Source organism: Podarcis erhardii (genome assembly GCF_964252035.2).
Source record: "Podarcis erhardii genome assembly, chromosome: 14".
Lineage (NCBI taxonomy): Eukaryota > Metazoa > Chordata > Lepidosauria > Squamata > Lacertidae > Podarcis > Podarcis erhardii.
This window is the reverse complement of record NC_138503.1, coordinates 44,907,989-44,929,456: the sequence shown is the minus strand read 5'-3', so window position 1 is coordinate 44,929,456 and position 21,468 is coordinate 44,907,989. Positions and strand designations below refer to the sequence as shown.

The 21,468-nt window shown below is 40.6% G+C and overlaps 1 protein-coding gene across 3 annotated transcripts in view; it reads left to right on the top strand.

Moving 5' to 3' along the window:
- Positions 1 to 21,468, top strand: part of LOC309329184 (ubiquitin carboxyl-terminal hydrolase 22-A) — a 102,516-nt gene that overhangs the window by 38,608 nt on the left and 42,440 nt on the right. For 2 of the 3 annotated variants that reach the window (XM_081839844.1, XM_081839846.1), the window contains 3 exons: positions 1,289 to 1,402; positions 1,898 to 1,942; positions 6,158 to 6,259. In XM_081839844.1, coding sequence (XP_081695970.1) covers positions 1,289 to 1,402; positions 1,898 to 1,942; positions 6,158 to 6,259 — 261 coding nt within the window. The remainder of the gene's footprint in view (positions 1 to 1,288; positions 1,403 to 1,897; positions 1,943 to 6,157; positions 6,260 to 21,468) is intronic. The other variant, XM_081839845.1, reaches the window with a different exon arrangement.

Below are 21,468 nucleotides of genomic sequence, written 5' to 3'. Positions count from 1 at the left end.
GCTGTGACCTTTACACATCTTCCGTCCCGAAATCGTGGGGTGGTACAAAGTTGTTTTGGCACCTGTTCCACAGCGTCATTTTCCCCTTGCTCAATGTATGACGAATGGAGACAAACGTCTCATGGAAAAGGGTTACAGACAGGACACCGCAAACTGCTGAGATCGCGAAAGGTCAGGCAGAGGTGGAACGATGTACAGACCGCTGTGGCTTGTCGGGGGGGGGGGGAGTTGCCCCTGCACCCCAAGGTCACGCGTGCAGGCAGATTGTGGCTGCTTGCTGGTGGGGAAGTGGGCTCCCTCCGGACCCCACTCCCCACTCTGCGATATCCCTACAATCGTATCCAGTAGAGTTAAAACGGATCTTCTTGCATTTGCTTGATTTTACATGAGTTTCCCACCCCAAACCACTACCCCTATCCGTGATGGACTGTACAGTAAAAATCACAGATGTAGTGCTTGTCAGTACCATAAAAACATTGATCCAAGGCATGGGTGCCCATGGATTCTCTTAAATGTCACATAGGATAACAGCAAAACCACCAGCAAATTGCAGAATACATCTGTTGACACAAGTGACGTAAGATTTAATGGATAAGTGGCTTGGATCCATGTTTTTGCACCATGGCAACTCTGGAAAATAATGAATCTGTGTTTTTTACACTTCAGTCAATGGAGATAGATGTGATTTGTGATTTATTTACCAAATTGATAACCCTTAAAATGTTGAGAGGAATGTGCTGATGTTCATCTTAAGAAAAAAAATGCTTTGGGATATATATTTTTGCCCACTTCAATCTCTCAGGCATAAGAAGTACAGTAATTCTGTCACTAACCTAGCTTTGATGCAGCTTTCTGTAACTGAACATATTTCATTTTTTTATAACACTAGTGGACTGCCTTTTTTATTTGCAAGCTGTTTGTTTTCTGTATCTTAATCCTTATTAGAGATTTGCCTGTATTTATATTTGAAAAGAAGGAATTTTTATCATGTTGTCCATGTTGAGTTCAAATCTGAGAGTCCATGGCAATGAATATTTTTAACTACCAGGAGAATCTGAAAAATATATTTTAAATGTTCATTCCTTAATTTGTCTGAGAATACTTGTTGGCATTACAAGTGTCATGTGACATAGTAACACTTGGTATTTTTGTTCTTCCTTCCCCCTTTTGAGGTCAGGGGATATGTGTGTAGATGCCATTATGGAAGCCAATGCCTACATTTTTAAATTTAAAATTTTTGTGTGTTTCTCTCTCCAACCCCCTTCCCAACCACCTTATGTTTCTGCAGCCATAGACCTTTTGTATGGGGGTATATACTGCTTTATGTGTCAAGATTACATATACGACAAAGATATGGAACAAATTGCCAAAGAAGAACAACGGAAGGCTTGGAAGCTACAAGGTTTGATTTTATTTAAGTATCTGCTGAAAGAATGCTCGCTTTCATTCTTAGTTATACCTGGCCCTCCCACCCATCAAAAGGTAGAAATCAGTAATAGGGAATTGGGGTACCAATGCAAGTTGTAGGAGCAACAAATGTAGAGATTATTTATCTTCAGAGGCTAGACTGCTTAACATGCACACCTCATAAAATTTCAGCCAACCTACACTTTTAAAATTTACTTTCAATGAAGTAACCCCTTCTCTTGTGATTGTGCAAAGTTAAGGATAAGATAGAATAAATCTACTTTTAAGCATAGCAGAAAATAAATCTGTTCCCTTCCTACAAAGTGTCACCTCTATCCCTGTGTGATTATCTCATAGACTGTGCCAGCTTTATAAGCACACACTCTGTTTACACATATAGTATGTATATCTGTAACTATTTACACACAAGTATATGTACACACATTTGTTTTGTTATTCAGTTTGCTTTCCCTAATTTTTTCTTTTTTAGCCTTCACCCCAACAATGGTTTCTCACTACCAGTGTACAATGACAGGTAAGAAGTGTGACCTGGCGACGCATTTCACTAACAAGCGTCCCTTTGCTGATTATCTGCCATTTTAAGACAAGAATCATGGTTTACAATGCCGCTTTTTCATTTATAGATTGCTTTCTTGTTATAGAGAATGTGTATCAGGAGGTAAAGGGTGGTAAACCTTTGCATGAACTTTCTATGGTTGACCTACTCCAAAATATTCCTTTCATTTGAGAGGAAAGCAAAACTAAACATTGTTCTGGCCAAATTGAAGCATTTTTAAAAGAACCTCTGTGTCAATCTCCAAAATTGTGACTACTAATATTTTGAAGTAGTTCCAGCAGAGAAAGGGGGGTGGGGGGGAGAGTGGTGGATTTGAGAACAAGAAAATCATAGCATACAATGTTTCATGCAAAATTCATTTTAAGGTAACTAACAGTGCTGAAGAATACCCAACAATAAATATTTGTGAAGGTGTTTTTAAACCTTGTGTTCTGTGTATGGTAATCAAATAACCTGTTAAATGTGTTAATATGCGCTTGTCTTTGGCCCAAGAAGTAATTAAATTGAAAGAGCAAAACAGCTGCACTGGACAAAATATATAAATTGGTGACTTGTAGTCTGGCATTGATAGCCCAATACTAAACATGCAGCCAGGTCTCATTAATGGTTGTATGGCATACTTATAGTTGTAAATATTACTTAGACTTCAGCTGATATTGGCCAAAAAATTGCACTTTTCATTCAAGTAAATACTATATTTTTATATTACTGGCTGCACGATGGTATAATAGTATTTTAAGAATCAGAATTGAAGCACATGAGAATGTAGAATGTTAGTGTAGTGGTAAAGAGTGAGATCTAAGCATAAGACTAGGGCTTCCATTAAGCTGCTGTCTCTCAACACCTACCTGCGGTATGAGGATAATACTCATCTAATTTAAGGTTGTAATGATAAATTATAGAGGAAGCTTTTTATAGCCCATTAAGACTATTTGCCTAACTAACCCATAAGATGACCCAGTGGGCATCATTGCTTAGGTGAGATTTGAACCTTGGTCTCTCCGATCCAAGTCTTGCCCTTTATCCACTATGCTGAACTAGCTTTCCTAATACATTGGAACTGTTTGGAATGCTCAGGGAGAGCTCTGTGAATGCTTTGTTACTATTAAGCAGTAAGAGCTGTTCAACAGTGCAGCAGGCTGCTTTGAGGATGATGGCTGTCCTTCTGTGGATAGGCATTTTCCATGGATGCTACAGTCTCATCCTTCATTGCAGACCCTGCACTGAGCAGGGGTTTGGATTGGATGTCCTTCAAGGTCCCTTCCAACTCTGATTTTACGTTGCAAAATGACAGTTTTATATTCAAAGTGTGGTGTTTTTATCATTTAGAAGAAAAACCTTAGCTACACACAGTTATCTCTATATTCCTTTTAATTTCTGTAACTTTGTAGAACCAATCCCCGAATGCTTCAGTGGTTAACACTACTAAAAGTCTCTGTCTGGAGCAGCCACTGGCAATACTGAGCTTACAGTATTCTTTGATCATTTTCAGTCTGTCAGTTTCTGTGATTCTAGTTTTAGGTTAGTCACTACTGTCGTCATTATATTAATGCACCTAATTTTATGTCACAACAGACCATGTGCTGAAAAAGCAGTTGTATATCTGCTAAAATATTGGCATCAGCATTCTTACCTATTTGAGTGGTACCTTGCTTTGTTTTAAGTGTTTCCCAAGGGAAACAGGAGACCACCTAAGGCGCCATTACAGTTGGCTTGCACTCTAAAACTGAACAAAAGTCATTTTCTAAAGAGAACCTAGAACCCCAAGCTGTTTTGCTCTAAATATTTGTCCACGTAAATAACTGTGTGGTTATTTTTCTGTTTCTGAGCTGGCCAATTGTTTCTGTTAAGTAGTCAGGCACTAATCCACACAAACGTGTATGCCTATTTCTGTTTGATTTGCCCTAATACATGCTTTCCTTACATACTGAGTATTTGTTTATAATTTTTGTTCTGAAGCCTCTTTAACAGGCTATACCAGGTTAACTCCTTCATGCTAACTGTAGCATAACTTAATATTAGATTTATGATGTTTTCAATTAGTTAAAGCAGCATTGGGTTGTGGGAGCAGATGAGTTTCTGTAATATATGTGCTGGACAATTTTAAATGCTGTAGTGAAGATGCCAGCGAGAAGCATCTGGCTAAGTAGTTGTGTTGTAGGTACGTATTTGTAATGGTACCTCATTCATCATTGCAAATGCAGACTGTATAATGTACTGAAACACTGTAGCCACCTGGCCCAATATTTCATGGAAATTAGTTTTCCCTTTATTTTTGTGGGTCATATTTATTTTTCTTATTCTCTTCAATTGTTAGGAGAAAAAGATGTTGATGGGATGTATGCTTTGTTGAATTTCACATGAGGAACATTCCATTTATTGGAAGATCACTTATGTGGAGTTCTTTTTGGCCATATTCTCTGCCATAAAAATGGCACCCAATGTGGTGCACAAGTTAAATTAAAAAAACAACCATGAAAAAATATTGGAATAAAAATATTTTTAAAAACATTTTTAAAAAATGGAATATCAAATAGCTATTACACTTCACAGCACACGATACATCAGGCTTCCTCAAACTTGGCCCTCCAGATGTTTTGAGACTACAATTCCCATCACCCCTGACCACTTGTCCTGCTAGCTAGGGATCATGGGAGTTGTAGGCCAAAAACATTTGGAGGGCCGAGTTTGAGGAAGCCTGCTATACATACTTACCACCCGTTTTACCCTGGTCTTGCACAATGCATTTGCTTGATTGCTTTCTGTACTACCACTATGAGCAATATGCATTCCACACAGAACAAGATGAACTTTAATTGGCTTTAAACCTCGTTTTTACAATAGTGCATTTCATAATAGTACCCAAATTCTTTTATGATTAACAGTAGCCAGTCTTGCACATTTCTCTGTTGGTTTGCTTCTTAGATCATTGGTCCCTTAGTATCTCAAACTAAAAATCTTGTGCACTTGGTTCCTGCATCTAGTCCATTTTGCTAGCATCCTTTCTAAAGAACAATCTCTTCAAACTGCGGCTTTTCTTCCTCACAAGCATTATTGCTTTGTTGGAATGACAAATTTTCAGCTATAGCTCTTTGAGATAAGGGTGGTATTTATTTATTTATTTATTTATTTATTTGTTTGTTTGTTGTTGTTCTTGTTGAGAGGTGATAACTGCCCTAAGACATTAAAATCAGTGCATCTAAATATTTTTCAGGAGCATGTAGATTAACTGAAGCCTGGAACCCAAAGAGCTGCTTAGACTCACCCAAGGAGTTCATGCTAGCCAGATTAAATCTTTTGATTTCTCTTTGAATACTGATCACCAGAATGGCCTTTGAAACGTCTCTGTTTCAAAGCTGCTTTACCATCCATAGGGGACTATTCTTTGAGAAGGATGAGTCTAAAGCTGCCTTCAGGTCATATAACTTAATTTATGGTTCTTTGGGTCCTGACATATATTTCTGGAGATCCAGTCTGCAGTGACAGTTTCAAGGAAATACAAGGTGTTCCTTGATATATACATCCCAAAATGTGTTTTCTTTCTTTCTTTCTTTCTTTCTTTCTTTCTTTCTTTCTTTCTTTCTTTCTTTCTTTGGAAATACACTATTTGGTATCCCTTCTTACATATCTGATTCTATGTTATGTCTTTTAAACATAGGTGTGTAGCTTGTCTAAGAAGTTGGGTTGCTTTTTTGCTGTATTTGCCATATTTTATTGAATAGAGCTGGACACAGTGGGGCTGTTTTTGAGCCCATTTGTATTTAGCTTCAATGAGTAGTTGTGCTGGCAGAATGACCTCTGTGAACCCAAAGAGAATGGTGGGTGCTCGAAACAAATTCCCACATGAAGGGCAATCTGTTGTTGTGATTTTAATTGAAGGTTTTTTCGCCCATTGTTGCGGGTGGAGAGTAGAGAGAGAACTGTTACTTGGAAACGGGTAGGAATTCTATACAAGTAGCTGCCTTTGTGTGCTTTTAGTACATGTTTATGGGAACATAGTGTGAAGGTCAATTGCTGCCTTTCTGAACTATAGAGAAAAGCAAGCCTACTGTTGGGGTAATATGTATGGGGAATCCAGCTTAATGGATGGTACAGTTTACGTTGCAATGTACCCTTGTAGCTCTTTTTCAAGCAACCCTCTGAAGTACATATCTATTTCTCTTCATTGCTCAGGTATTGGAGAGAAGTATTCAACGTGGGAGCCAACCAAACGAGAGCTAGAGCTGCTTCGACACAACCCCAAGCGGAGAAAAATAACTACAAACTGCACCATAGGTAAGCAAGAGTCTTCTGTTTCCATGCCATTCTACGGTACTGTGGTCAGTATCCCTGTTTCAGGATAACATTTTTCCTTTTCAAGGTTTAAACGCATATCTATTTTCTATTGTTTTCTGATCTGCCCCATTAGTTTGACTGCACTTTGACTTCAGTCCTCTCCCCTGTCGCTTAAAATACTTAAGACAATGAATCTTCATTGGAAGTCTTCAAAGCAGGAGACTTGAGTTCTATTTACACTAATCCTAAGGAGCAAATGTGTGAAAATGTAATGACTCAATAGGAGAAAATCTAAAAAGCTTCTGGAGTTTTGCTTATCCTGTTTCAACTCCTGCAGTTTCCATTACAAGTGAGTTGTGCGGGTACAAATCACACAGCCAAATCAGAGTGTTTGCTTAAGTTTACGACTGCAGACCATTTACAAAGTGTAACATGTGGCTCTTTTTTTCTGCTTCAGCTTGTGACAGACTTCAAAAGGAATTCTTCAGATTTTTGCATTTCTTCACTGATTATATAATTTGGTTATTTCATATTTCTATCCTTTAATCATTTGTATGTTCACTTTAGACCTAAAGAAGGGCTAATTTGAAAGGCAGGTATGACTAGAAGTTTCCAGGAAAAGAGGATTTGCATAAAACAATTTTACTTCTGGACCCTTTTTAAATAATGGATGATCTGCCTGTCAGTCATTTGTACCCTGTGCAGAAGTGACTATAACTGTCTAAAGGTTTTGTGTGGTTGGGGAAGGGATTGCAATTACATGCCCCACCTAATAAGGCACACCTGACATTTTTTCAGGAGCCCAGTTAATACAAAAAAATCCCCAGTTTTCAGAGGGTAACAAAACTCATGGATTTGGGACTATTTGAGTTCAGAATGGAAACAGCTGGACGATCTAAGAGCAGGATAGGTGAGCAAAACCCAGCTTCTTCAGTGCATGTATCAGGGGTCAGCAAACTTTTTCTGCAGGGGGCCAGTTCACTGTCCCTCAGAACTTGTGGTGGGCCAGTGTGTGTCCGCACGTGCACATGCCTTCCTTCCCTCCTTCCCTCAGAGACAGAGCGGCTGAGATACCTCCACTCACCTTGTTCCGACTGCCAATGTGCCACTGCCGAGCAGCACAGAGGAGTCCTCCTCTTCCTCTTCCTCCTCCTCCTCCCTCCTCGCAGGCTCTCTCCTCCCGCCTATTCTCGCCCCTTCACTTCTCCTCCTCCCTTCTTGGAGCTAGTGCCGTGCCCTGCGCCTCGCCCCAATTGGAGCATCAAGCCTTGGGAAGGGTCGCGATTTGCCGCCGGCTTGTGTCAAACCGGCCAATGGAGGGGAGGCCTGAGGTTGCTAAGGCTTTGGATTGGCCAGCGTCATGGAAGTCTGAGCAACCTCAGAGCATGTTGGGATTTGTAGTCCCGGGAAAGTGCCTCTCCGCAGAGCTAAACCTGACCGAGCGGGCGGCAAGCTCCGAGAGCTGGATTTACGACCCTGGTGGGCCTTATCCAGGCCCCGGGCCTTAGTTTGCCGACCCATGATGTAGATTCTACATAACACTGTATAGAGCATGTTTGGAGAATTTTTGGCTCTCCAGATATTACTGAACTACAGTTTCCATCAGTCCCTACAAGCATGGTCAGTGGTCTGGAATGACTGGGGTTGTATGAGAATATTTAACTGTCCTTGCTATCAGTGTTGCAGGAGCTAATGAACAATAACTTTCCTGTGCCGCCTCTTAAGCTATGAGTTGGCAGGGTGGTGGAGCAAGGTCCAGTGGCAATAGCAACAGGCATCCCAAGCTTCATTATGGCAATCTGGCTAGAACTCCACATACACTGCAAAGTTACATGATGGTAAAGCTCAGGGCTTCTGCCAAAAATGCAAAGGTGATTTTGGAGAGAGGGAGAGAGAGAGAGAGAGAGAGAGTTGGTGTGTCACTCAGTATACACAATTTTGAAAAAATGCCCATTCATTTTTCATGAGTATTGTGGGTGATGCAGCTGTGTTCAATTATTGGTCCTTACAGTGGTGCCCCGCAAGACGAATTTCATCGCAAGACGAAAAACCCGCTAGACGAAAGGGTTTTCCGTTTTGGAGGCGCTTCGCAAAACGAATTTCCCTATGGGCTTGCTTTGCAAGACGAAATGTCTTGCGAGTTTTTCCAACTTTTTTCCCCTCCCCCCCCCTTTTCTAAGCCACTTATCCGCTAAGCTGATAAGCTGCTAAAAGCCGCTGATAGCGCTAATCCGCTAATCCGTCAATGGGCTTGCTTCGCAAGACGAAAAAACTGCTAGACGAAGAGAATCGCGGAATGGATTCTTTTCGTCTTGCGAGGCACCACTGTATTTTGTTTTCAGTCACTTATCCTTTAATTTCTCTTTACAAGCTCTTTAAAAGTTAGCCCAGTATTTCTCAAACTATGGGATAGACTCAGGTTTCTTGAGACTGGATGTGTTTCTATGGTAAAGTCCCAAGGACGGATAGGTCTTAAAGCAAATAGTACCTTTATCACCAGCCAAGACCTGTCTAGATTGAGCGCCCCTGGCAATGGACCTGCAGCACTAATCACATTTGGATTTGTGGGGCTGAGTGCACACTTGCTTTCCCTATCATCCTAGTGTTTTTTGGGAAGGAGGAGTTCCAAAAGAGCTGCTACTTCCTATATATTCCTCTGTGTGTGGCTTTAAGAGGGGAACACAGATACCCTGCTTTATTTTCCTTCTGATTCCAGTGTGGCATTACTACCCTGAGGTACAGATTGCAGCAGCAAGCAGTTCTGAGCACAACTTGCACAAAGAGATCTCTAGATTTACCTGTGAAAAGTCTAACAGTCTACAGTCTTTGAGAGCTGTATAGCCCCATCAAAGCAGCTCACATTGCAAGCTGCCTTGCACTGAGGGAATTTAACCCTCTACCGTCAGGTGGGATTAAATGCATCTAGACAACACTTGACAATATTCGAAAGAATTTTTGTGCCAGTCTTCATGCTCCACATAGTGCATAGCTATGCCATGTATTATTTCAGTGCCCCATCCTTTGTTTTATGGCAATTCAGTGCTTTTAATTCATTCGCCTTTTGGGGGCAATTTGACTCCTATTGTGGAATGACCGACAAAGCTGAAACAACATGCACACAAGTTGCTAGGGTCAAAGTAGCAAAATGTTGTTTGAATTTATTTGTTTATTGTCATGTCTGCAGATGTTTAACCTGTTTTTTCCTAGTCTCATGGGAAAGGAGCATGGGGCATGACAAGAAGTTTTTGTTTGTTTTCATCATAGACAAATTAGTCTGTCATTTAACATTGCTACAAATGGCATTAGGCTCAACCGTACCTCACAGGTTTATAAAAGCCCTTTATAGACCTAATTAAAAAAATAAATAAATTCCGAGTTAGAACCTTCCATGTGACTCAGCAAAAGTACCTCCTGTAAAATAATCTTAGTAATTTGGCGTTTGTGGTTTATTGTCATTGCAGTTGCGTCTGTAAACATTTGTAAGCAGCATGTATGCTGACCTCAGCCAAGTGCCTGACTAAATGGCGAATGAGTCGAGAACCATTGGGTGCCCAGTTTTCTATGCTCATGTCAAGATGAGGGTTACATTCAGCACTTCTAGGCCACAATGTCTCACTGGCATTTTTCAAAAGAATCAAAGTCCTCAGACAGGACTATCTGTTTCAACACTTGGCATTACATATGAACCTGGGTCGTGGTTTATTTTGGGGAGACAAATCTCAAACCTGGGCTTGTATGTCTCACTAAGCCAAATTATGGCTTAGTTGTAGGTAGCACAGCAGCAGCAGCTGAACCAGAGGAGGAAGAAAATTGAAACTCACACGCTGGCTTGTTCTCATTAAACCATGATTTGGCTAAGTGTTATGTGCGAACAAGACCAGCTGTTGTAGTTGTCTTTTTCTATCTTCAGCTACTTCTTCTATCTTTGCTCTTCTGTTTCTCACTTTAGTCATATTCTACTCTCTCTTCTAACATCCTTTTCTTCAGCCTTTCTCCTCTTACTCTACCTTTTTTTTTTTTTTACAGTATATCACCTTTGTTTATTTTTCATCACTTCAACTTTTGCTGACACCTACACATCTGCTTCATTCTGGTGGTTCATTGATGAAGATACAGTCTAAGGTTTATTCATCTAGTTCCCAAGAAATAAGGGGCAAAGATAAGCATTTTCAGATATCCATGTCACTTTCTTTTTTGTTAATCTCCTTTTCTTCAGACCTACCCAACAGGGTGAATAAAATTTAATGATTTTTAAAAATAGTTTTTTATATCTAAAATTGGATTTTTTACCAGAGCTTTTTTCAAATACAAAGCTTCTCAAATACTAATTCGGTTAATATTAAATCTTGATTTAAACTTGTTAGCCTTACAGTTAATTTCTAAACTGAATCAATGCCTTTTCCAGATAGTTTCTCAAATATGAATATTTACAAACCATAGCTTTGATCTGATGAAAATTAGCTACTCTACTTTGCCCCTATCTTACTTTTACCTATCAGTCAAGTATATATTTCATTCTTGTTTTGCTGTTTTGGTTTTTGAGGGTGGGGGTGGACCAAGGCAGAGTGGAAAAGAAAGGAACAACACTATAAAGAAGAAAAGATGAAATTTCCCAGTGTACAGGTTCCTGTATTCATAAAAGATTGTGAGAAACAGTGTCAATTAACATGATTTAGTGGTCAGATTTGCACCATTGTACAAATATATGAAAAGACAGGAAGCATCGGTGGAAATGTGATTTAAATCAAACATCTTGTCATTTTAATTCAATCCTCCCTACTAACCCGGTATCTCTTTTGTCTCCTTTCTGGTGTTACAATTCCTGTTCTTATTTGTCTGTATAATTGTGGGCAGGGCTTGCCTCTCTTTGTATAGTCCTTAGTTGCTGGCTCTTTATAAATAATACTGCACACTTTCAACCTACATATATGGAAACAAGTTTCCCCTCGGCTTCATAATTGCTTTTGCCATACTGTGTTAATGTTTTGAAATGTCTGATTCTAGAAGCCTATTGCATAAATAATGAAAAAGTTTCACATGTGTAACTTTGGGGTTGTGTGGCTACAATGTATTTCATTTCATTCCACTTTTAATTTGTATACAGCTTTTCTATATTGCTATACACAAGGTGATTTACAACAACAAAATATACATCAAAGGTCACATAATAATCGGATCCAATAAAAAAAACCATAATAAAACATAACTTTAAAATAAACAACTTATATGAAATAAAGTAACATTCAACAATGCATTAGAATATAATAGTACTGTACACAATAAAATTGACTCTCAAAGTATCAGCAAATAATAATTAAATAGAAATTTAGAAAGTACAATAAATAATTATCAAACTATAATCAACAGAAATACAAGCAAGTCACAATGCATAAAATACACAATGTAGGTTCAAAGAAATAGTTAACATATAATTGAAAACAGAAGCTCCATCCATACTGAATAGCAGGGATGGTGTGTGCCTGTACCCCAAGAATGGTCAAGTTGTTTGGAGATGGCTTAACTGATTGCTGAAAGTTTTATTTTGAGATTTGCGGTTTACCACACTGTATTTTGCTGCCCTCAAAAATATTTAGGGAGAGATTCATCTAACCAGCCCTGCCAGTGGACTTTCCCTTCTCTCCTAGTCCTGTGCCTTCTCAAATTGCCTCAGGTGTGTGTGTCAGGAGAACCCCCAGAACAGTGCATGGAGGAGCTAAGGGGGATTGCTCCATCTGGCAACCTGCAATGTACACGTAGATGGAAAAGCGCAAGATTGAATTCTACCCTCAGTGTCTCTGAAAAGTCTCCATGAAAGCTTCTGTGCCATAGTGGGGGGGGGGGGCTCCTGAAATTCAAAGCATAAGGGGAAATGACTGATCTTTATTTCTGAAGGCATGTTTTTTAATAATGTCTTCTACTGAGCCTTCAAATTTTTTCTGTGTCAAGATTTAAAAGTATCTAAAACTATGTGCCCAGAGAGTTGGGGGTTTAGGGCTACATTTGACAGGAAAAAAATTATTTCTTCCACTAAAGTATTTTTCTAGAGGGAAGTGAGGATACATACCTGCTTCCAACCATTTCTCAGTGTATTATCTTACATACTGATTCATCAGCGTTGCATACAGATACAAATTGCTGTTATTTGGACAGCCCCTCCACATGTTTTCGTTTGTATATATTGTTGGCTATTCAGACAACATGGCTTGCCTGCAGTAGGTATTAGTGAATCTGTTTTAATCCTTTTTGGTAAGAAATAATTGAGAAGAAATGCTTTCCTCCCCTTTACCTCATTATTTCTTTATCTGTCACATTCTAGGCTTGTATATTTTTTTGTATAGACTCTATTATAGGTTTCCCAAAGGCGTATGGAATTTCACAGGTGGAGTGGTGGGGGCAGATGGTAGGTTGAAGGGGAGAGTTTCATCCTCCTTTGGCTAAACAGTCCTTCACCCATCCTCCTTTCTCTCCTGTGCTGCTGTACATTCTGCTGTTTGCTCTTTCCCTTACTGATGGGGGCGGGGAGAGTATTCAAGATGGCCCTTTTCCCTAGAGCCAGCTGTGTTCTGCAGAAGGGGTGTTGAAGTGGGACTTGGAAGGCAATGGTGGCAGAGGGTGTTCTCTCAGTCTTTTCCCCACCCAAACCCCTGGCAAGCTATAGACATTTTGTTTATGTCTGTCACGCTTGGTCCATCAGCTTCTTAAAAATATCTACATGCCCTGTTGTTCAATTTGGAAGAAAGTTTGCCATTAAGAATACTGTGCTACACATATATTTAAACATTTATGATTTTATTTTATGCACTCTTGTATCTGAAGAGAAGCCTGGGATTTTTATCTTCATACCTAATCTTATGGCATCATCTCTCTTCCCTTCCCTTCTCCATTATTAATTTACTTTCCCTTCTGTTTTGGGATTTTTGTTCTAGATGTATATACTACTTAGGCCATGTTCTTATGAACAGGAAATTACATGATCAACTTTTTATTACTTGAAACTGTTAACAAAGCCCATTTTGTATAACAGGTTTTCCCTATTCTTTATCCAAGAGCTGAATTCCTATGTCCTGCTTAGCTGTGCATAAGTGTTTCTTAAATCTGAATTTTTGAATATCCCAGTATTGCAAGTCTGATCCTCCCCCAATGAGCTGAAAGTATAGTAATTGTTACAGACTGAAGAGGCAATGTAAGAAATGATCACAATCCTTTTATTTTGGAAGAGGGTGGTTTGAAGTGTAATTGTTCATATATTGCAGGTAATCCAGTTATTGTCCACAAGAGCAGCAGAACCCCAGAGGAAATTGCATTTCTCAATATTTTGTTGCAATGAAAATGCAAAGTATCTTACCAAAGATTGCTATCACTGCAAACCAAGAAAATTTAAAACAAAACAAATTCCTTCCAGTAGCACCTTAAAGACCAACTAAGTCAGTTCTTGGTATGAGCTTTCGTGTGCATGCACACTTCTTCAGATACCTGAAGATACTTCTTCAGGTATCTGAAGAAGTGTGCATGCACACGAAAGCTCATACCAAGAACTGACTTAGTTGGTCTTTAAGGTGCTACTGGAAGGAATTTGTTTTGTTTTGACTATGGCAGACCAACACGGCTACCTATCTGTAACAAGAAAATTTAAATATTATTGGGAATGCTTAAAAGAAATCAGGCAGTTATAAAGATTAAATGTCATAAGGAATGAGGTTGCATAAATGTACTCTGGGTGGCTTGTTGTTTAGTGTTGTTGACATTGATAGTACACCTCATCATCAAGTTTTATGCATGTACTGGTTGCTGTGGGTAGAATAGCTCAGGAGCACTCCTCTGGCAATCTACCTACCCTATTTCACGCACACTCCTCCCTCTTCAGAGCATTCTGTTATTGTTACAGTTCATTTCTATACTGCCTATTAGTCAAAATGGCTCACAAAGGTTTACACCTTTGAAATAGAAAATTCAAAATACTGGACTTGACTTCCTTTAACCTTTCTTTAAAATTCTGTATGCCTGTTTCCTGCAGATTGATGCTTATTTACATGAGTAAAGGTAAGAGCTTCTCAGTAACCTTTTACTGTTCTTTGAAAGTGTCAACAAGCATGTGGATAGGAGTGATCCAGGCCAAAGCCTGTACAGTCCTTGAACTTTCAAAAAGCTTTTGACAAAGTCTCTCATGCAAAGGCTTCTGAATAAACTTAGCAGTTATGGATAAGAGGATGGGTCCTCTTATGGTTTAGTAACTGTTAAAGAACAGAAAGCAGAGAGTAAGGAGTAGGAAAAATGGACAAGTCTCACAATGTGTAGTAAGAAGTGAAGTTTTCCAAACATTTGTATTGGGGCCATTGCCTTTTAATTTGTTTTTAAATGATCTGGGGTTCAGGGAGTACATTAAGATGGCCAAAGTTGCTGATAACAAAATTTTTCATAAGTTAACTGGAAAGATATATTGATTGTGGTGAATGGCATGAAAATGAGAACTGATACGTGACAAGTGGTGTGGGTGGTAAATTTTATGCTTGGGAAAGTTAGAAAAAAGGTTCAGAAATAAAATTCTAATTTATGGCTTTATACAGATGTGACCATGGTTGGCATACAGTTCTGGTTGTCACATTGTAAGATGTTAAAATCTTAGCATTTGTAGAATGAGAGAATATTCAGAGAAGGCTGGCACGCTGTTCACAAATCTGAAGTACCTCTCCTGTGATTTGGAGGTAGTTATTGTTGTGGGGGAAAGTGAGTAAGGAGAAGGGTTTTTTTTCTTTTAACATTAGAACTTGGGGTCCTCAAATGAAATTAAAGTGCAGGGGAGGAGTTTCAGTAGAGACAAAAATATGTATTTCACATAATGCTTAGCTGTGTGACACTTGGTTGATGCGTAGTTATCTACGCTGAGTTGGACAAGCGTATTGGCAAGGCGGCTACAGCAACAGCTTGCCTCTCCAAAAGGGTATGGGAGAATGGGATGCTAATGATCAATACCCAGATGAATGTCTACCAGGCTTCTGTGTTGAGCACATTGCTTTATGGTACTGAGAGGTGGGCAGCTTACACCTGCCAGGAGTGACACCTCTAAGCCTTCCACATGCGCTGTGTCAGGGAGATTTGGGGCATCACATGACAGGACACAGTCTCAAACAAAGATGTGCTTTCCCAAGCTCACATTCCTAGCATGTTTGCACTCCTGTCTCAGTGATGTCTACGCTGGCTTGGTCATTTACACAGAATGGAAGACATGCTCTCTGGGAGGCTGGCTTCAGGCACCAGGCCTGTTGGCAGACCAACTCTGTGTTACAAAGATGCCCGCAAATGTGACATGAAGTCTGGCAACATTAACTTCACCATGTGGGAATCCCCTTGCAGATGACGGCAGTGCCTGCAGATGATCAGTCAGGTTGTGTATCTGCAACAGTGACCAGATGAGGAAGGACCGCTGGGAGGAGTGCAGAAAGAAGAGACACCTTGGTACACCTGCACCAGCAAAAACTGGATACCTTCATTTGCCCTAGCTGCAACAAAACATGCCTCTCTTGTATCAGTCTCTACAGCCACAGCAGGCCCTGTAACTCTCCAACATTTTGACTTCACCCCCCAAAGGTGCACTCTTCCATTGTCTCCTGAGATGGATGAATGCCAACCGTAGTTACCTTACAGAATTTGATTTTAGATGATGTGGTGGCTACAACTAGCTTAGATGGTTTTTTAAGCGGTTTGAACAGATTCATGAAGGATAATGCTGCTTGCTGTTTTATGGTTCAGATACCTTTGCACCGGGGGACGCGGGTGGCGCCGTGGGTTAACCACAGAGCCTAGGACTTGCCATTCAGAAGGTCAGCGGTTCGAATCCCCGTGACGGGATGAGCTCCCGTTGCTCGGTCCCTGCTCCTGCCAACCTAGCAGTTCGAAAGCATGTCAAAGTGCAAGCAGACAAATAGGTACCGCTGTGGCGGGAAGATAAACGGCGTTTCCGTGCGCTGCTCTAGTTCACCAGAAGCGGCTTAGTCAGGCCAGCCACATGACCCGGAAGCTGTACGCCAATAAAGCGAGATGAGCGCCACAGCCCCACAATTGGTCACGACAGGACCCTAATGGTCAGGGGTCCTTTTACCTTTACCTCTGCACCAGTGTCTAGGGAGCTGTGAGGAGGGCTGTTGTCTGCATGCCTTGCTTCTGGACTTACTAGAGGTCTCTAGCTAATTCTTCTAGGGCAGAGGTTTTCAACCTTTTTGAGTCCATGGCTCCCTTGACCAACTACATTCTTTCTGCGCCACCCCTGTGGGACTCAGGAGCCAGTTATGTCAGCCCTTGCCTGCAGAGCCAGCAGCCCTGCACCCTTTTTTGAACACCCTTCCTTGTTGAGTGTTCCCTCAGCCTCCTCTCCCTTCTCCTTGGGAGTCCTCTGGGCAGCCGTAGCTGCCACCCCTGGTCTCTGAGCTTCCTCACCCACCCCAAAGAGAGATGCCTTCTCACACTGCCCCCCAGGGGCCTGGGAGGAGGATGCCCTCGGCCTTAGCGGCCTGACAGATACTGGAGAAAGGTAAATGTGAGGCCAGCACATTACCTTGGGAAGCAGCAATGGCAGCGGTGGGCACTCAGCTCCCAGGCAGGCATTGCACACAGCGAGCACAAGAAAGGCGAGAACAGTTCCTGCCTGCCTGGCCTCCCATTAGTCTTTCCATTCCCAGCACCAAGGGCTGGTGGGCTGGCTGGCTGGGCTCCCTCACCCGCTTACTTGCTGACTCCGAGGCTGCCTCAGCTCCTGGCAACCAGCACCCCCTGGCCAGCCCCAGAGGCACCATTTGCCTGGGGCGCTTGTAGCCAGGGCTGCTGCAACAAACAGCTGTGCAAGCCTTTGGGAGGCAGAGATGCAAGAGGGCATAAGAGGAGAGAGGGAAGAAAAGAGGGACAGAGGCCAGTGTTGCCTGTGGCACCCCGACCATCATTCAAGACACCCCAGGGTTGAAAACCCCTGCTGTAGGGAAACGAAGCTGGACTAGATAAGCCTCTAAATAGGCAGGGACCGCCTTACAAGTATGGGGAGGAAACGAATACAGTGGTACCTCGGGTTAAGTACTTAATTCGTTCCAGAGGTCCGTACTTAATCTGAAACTGTTCTTAACCTGAAGCACCACTTTAGCTAATGGAGCCTCCTGCTGCTGCCGCGCCGCCGGAACACAATTTCTGTTCTCATCCTGAAGCAAAGTTCTTAACCTGAAGCAATATTTCTGGGTTAGCGGAGTCTGTAACCTGAAGCTTATGTAACCCGAGGTACCACTGTATGTGCATTCTTGTGAAGTACTAACAAGGTATCTTTTCCCTGCATGTTAATGATTGGAAGCCATAGTATTCTGTGGCTTCTATAAACATTTGGTTACAGTATAGACAGGTTGTTTCCACACATGGTGTACTTTTATCTTTGCTTGTGTAGAGGAAATACAGGCACACACACACCCAACTTAAGCAGAGGTTATGTTCCGGGTCCCTGCACACATAAGCAAAAATTGTGCAAGTGAGGAGCACAGCATAAAGCAACAAAACATAGCTGGTTAGCTTGTATAAAACAAGCTTTATAGACATGGCTCTGAATGAACCCTGGCTTCCAGTCTAAGGCTTAATTGTTCTGTTGTGGCATACCAGACAGCCTTTGCATACTCTGAATCGGAAGACAGAAAATGTTTTGACTGTATCACTCTTGAATGTTTTCTAAAGTTGATTGAAACAGAATTATTATTTTTCTTCCTGTTTTCTTTTAATGTTCAAACTAACTTGCAGCAGTAGTGATAGAAGCAGGGGAAGGAGGGAGGAAAATTCAGTTTCTTGTTGGTCTCCTTGCACAACTTACATTTTTGTACCATCTCCCTCCCTCCCTCCCTCCCTCCCTCTCCTCCATAAGATCAGTGCTCCTCAACAGACTGAGGTATTAGCTAGGGATCAGCCTGCCTCTGATTAGCATATGAAGTGACTTTGTGGCTGAAGACTCTACTGCATTAACAATAGAGGTGGCATTAGGTTCCCAAAGCACATGGGTAATTAGCTAGAGCCACCTGGGATTCCCATTTGCATTGTTGCCAGAAAAAATAATTTTAAAAAGGCAGTGAGAAGAAACTTTTTGTTGTTGTTGTTCTTTTACTTAGCCAAAAAGAAAGAGAGAGAGAGAAAGAGAGAGAAAGAGAGAGAGAAAGAGAGAGGACGAAAAGGGAAGGAGTTCAAATCCTTTTCAGGAAGAATGATGAGATCTGGGGGAGGTGCCACAGACAATGGCAACACAACAGTGGCAGGTGGCTTTTGCAGCTGTGTGACACTCGGGCCGCATGACCTGAGAGTGAAGCATGAGTGGAATAAATATTGCAATAGTTCTTCAGCATAAAGGTGGCACAGGCAGGGAGTGTGTGCAGAACAGTGGCCTGGAAATTACTTCTGGTTCTCTAGGCAGCAACCAGAAACACTGCTTCATCTTTCAGTATTGTATAAACTATGCATGAGCTTCTGTACACAAGGGCCTAAGTAGAGATGTTGGGAAGATGTGGAAGACTGCCTACTTTTAAAAGTAGAAAAGTACTTTTTTGCCTGATCATTTTGCTTTCCAATATCTAGTTCAGATGGTGAACTAGAGTAAGGAACCATCAGTTTGGTTACAAATTTTAAAAGGGGTGGGCTAAGTATTGGTAATTTTTTTTACTGAAGTGGCAGTCTTAACAAGCATGGTTGAAAGTGGTTTTTCTATCTCCAGTTTTGACTTAGAATACACATGTTGAGTCAAGAGTGGCATAAAATACTGCCTAAATATTTTTAATTTGCGTAGTATAGCTTAAATTTACTAGGAAATGAATAATTAGAGCTGTCCCCCAATTAACCTTTTTAATTAACTGATTTGATTTCAGATTGCTGAAATTTATATTTTCTATCTATGCAAATGATGTAAGGATATTTAAGACCGATTTTTTCCGGACCAAACTGCAGGCTTATCCATATTTCTGGAAACAGTTTGAGTTCCTTGCATAAACTGTTTTACAGCAGTACTAGCAAAATCACCCTCTCACAGAGGACTTTTGGTTATAAAATAAATGTAAAATTCACATTTTAAGCCCTGTACCAGTAAATACTTCAAGTTTTTCCAGTAGAATCAACTGACAGGAAAAAAAACACCTTTCTTTTATTCACCGAGAATATGTTTTAAAATAGACCAGGTTTTTTTACAGCAGATACAAAGATCTAAACACTGCTCTTTTTGAAGTTGACAGCACCTTAACATTTTACTTTTTAAAAATGCAGAAAGGTAGTTTTGTGCTTTCAGTTACCACTATCTCTTCGGTCTTTCTACTACTTGGGCCTTTGCTTGTCATCTTTGACTAATACAGTAATAATGAGAGAATTTAAAACCTTGATGTGTATTTTTTTCCTCCAAAAAAGAAAAGAAAAAGGCATGTATATAAATGGTCAGAAAGCTTTTCTGAAAGCAGACTGCTCCAGGAGGCTCAATTGTACCAGCCATCTGTGAAAGAAGAATCACACAGCTGCTTCAGAGTTCTAAGAGGTTTGTTGCTTCTAGAAATCTGTGGTTGATGTTAAATTTTAGTCAAATCAAAGCTCCCAGATTTGCTGCCTAACGGGATGTGTCTAATCTGGTGATTTGGATGCAGTTCGCTTAGGTTTTCAATACCTAATGATGTTCATATGTCTGGTGTGATCATGCTCCTTACTGCCGCTACTTACAGATTTCCATTTAGGGGATTGGATGATAAATCAGAAGTTCAGAAATTAACTCTTCAAAAAGTTTGTGGCATAGATGCTAAGTTATAATGGATCTGTTGCTGTTCTGAATGTTCGCTTCCTCTCCCACCCGTTTTATGAAGAACTTCCGGCATTCCTTATATTATGGCATTTAGAACTGTGTAAGGTAAAAAGAGACAGAATGCTTGTTGGTTTACAGTTTTACTGGTTCTTTTTTTGCTCTTGTCTACCTGTTTTCCTATATCTGATTTAGCCTCCAATGCATGCTTGTTATCAGGATTTTACTGTTTAGGAATGCAAAACACACTCATAACATTTGTTTGTATTTCAGTCAAGAGAGTTATGCTTACGTAACCATTGGCTTTTGTGGAAGTTTTGAATTATTTATTTATTTGAGCACATACTGGATTGGTTTGATTTTGAGACTTTGTTTTTCCTTTATACAGAATGTGAGCAGCAGTGGCTTTGTTTCTCACTTCCAGTTTTGGATTTGGGCATTTTTGGAAGCTGAGTTCTTGAGAGCATAGAAAGGGGGCATACATAAATAATGTTATATCCAGGTCCTGAGAATATCTGTAGTTCTTTTACATAAATGAACTTATAAATTCTGTTGCTGCAATTTTTTTGTTCATCACATTCATTTGTTCATCACATCCCCTAGAGCTATTTAAAACCCCACAAAATATATCTGTGATTCTGTTTGAAATCTAGTTAAATGAATAAAGACATTCTGGTGTACCTTCTCATGGATGAATGTTCGGTCTGCAAAATCTAGTCCAAAAGTACATATTTCAAAATGCTTTTTGAAATATGTTTGCTAATCACAATGCGTACCTTAATTCTGTAGTTGCAATGTACTCAGAATGAAAACTGCTCTCCTTTTTGTTGCATCTTGTTTTCCTTACTCCTGGGAAGTAGCTGCTCCCTAGGAAAACAAATAGTGTAGCATCCACTTGCTTATACAATGTAATTTAGTTCTGGATCTTGCGACAGATTTTTATTTTGTGATGACTCATGTATGAACCATTTTTAGAATGTAGGAAACAGCCTATGACGTCGCATTTTTTCACCATCTAACCCAGTACCGTCTGCTTTGACTGGTAGCGACTCTATAGGGCGTAAGGCAGGGATCTTTCCCATCACTTGATACTAGGGCCTATTAATTGAAGTTACTGGAGATTCAATGTGCAACCACATCCACAGAAAGCATGTGCTCTGTCACTGAGCTATGGTCCCATCCAATGGGGCGGACTTTGGTAATATGGTACCCTGAGCAAAGACAAAATTAAGTGCCCCCCATATATTTATTATTTTCACAATCATTCATTTTTTATTATTTTGGCTCGGTGCCATGTGCTGTTGTATAGTGGAGGGCCACAGGTCTCCTACCCCACCAAGAAGTAGGAATGCCACAGCCTCTCCGTAACCACCAAAAAGGCCCCATCTCTTGTGCTTGCATACCTGTTCTCACAAGTACTGGGATAGAGCAA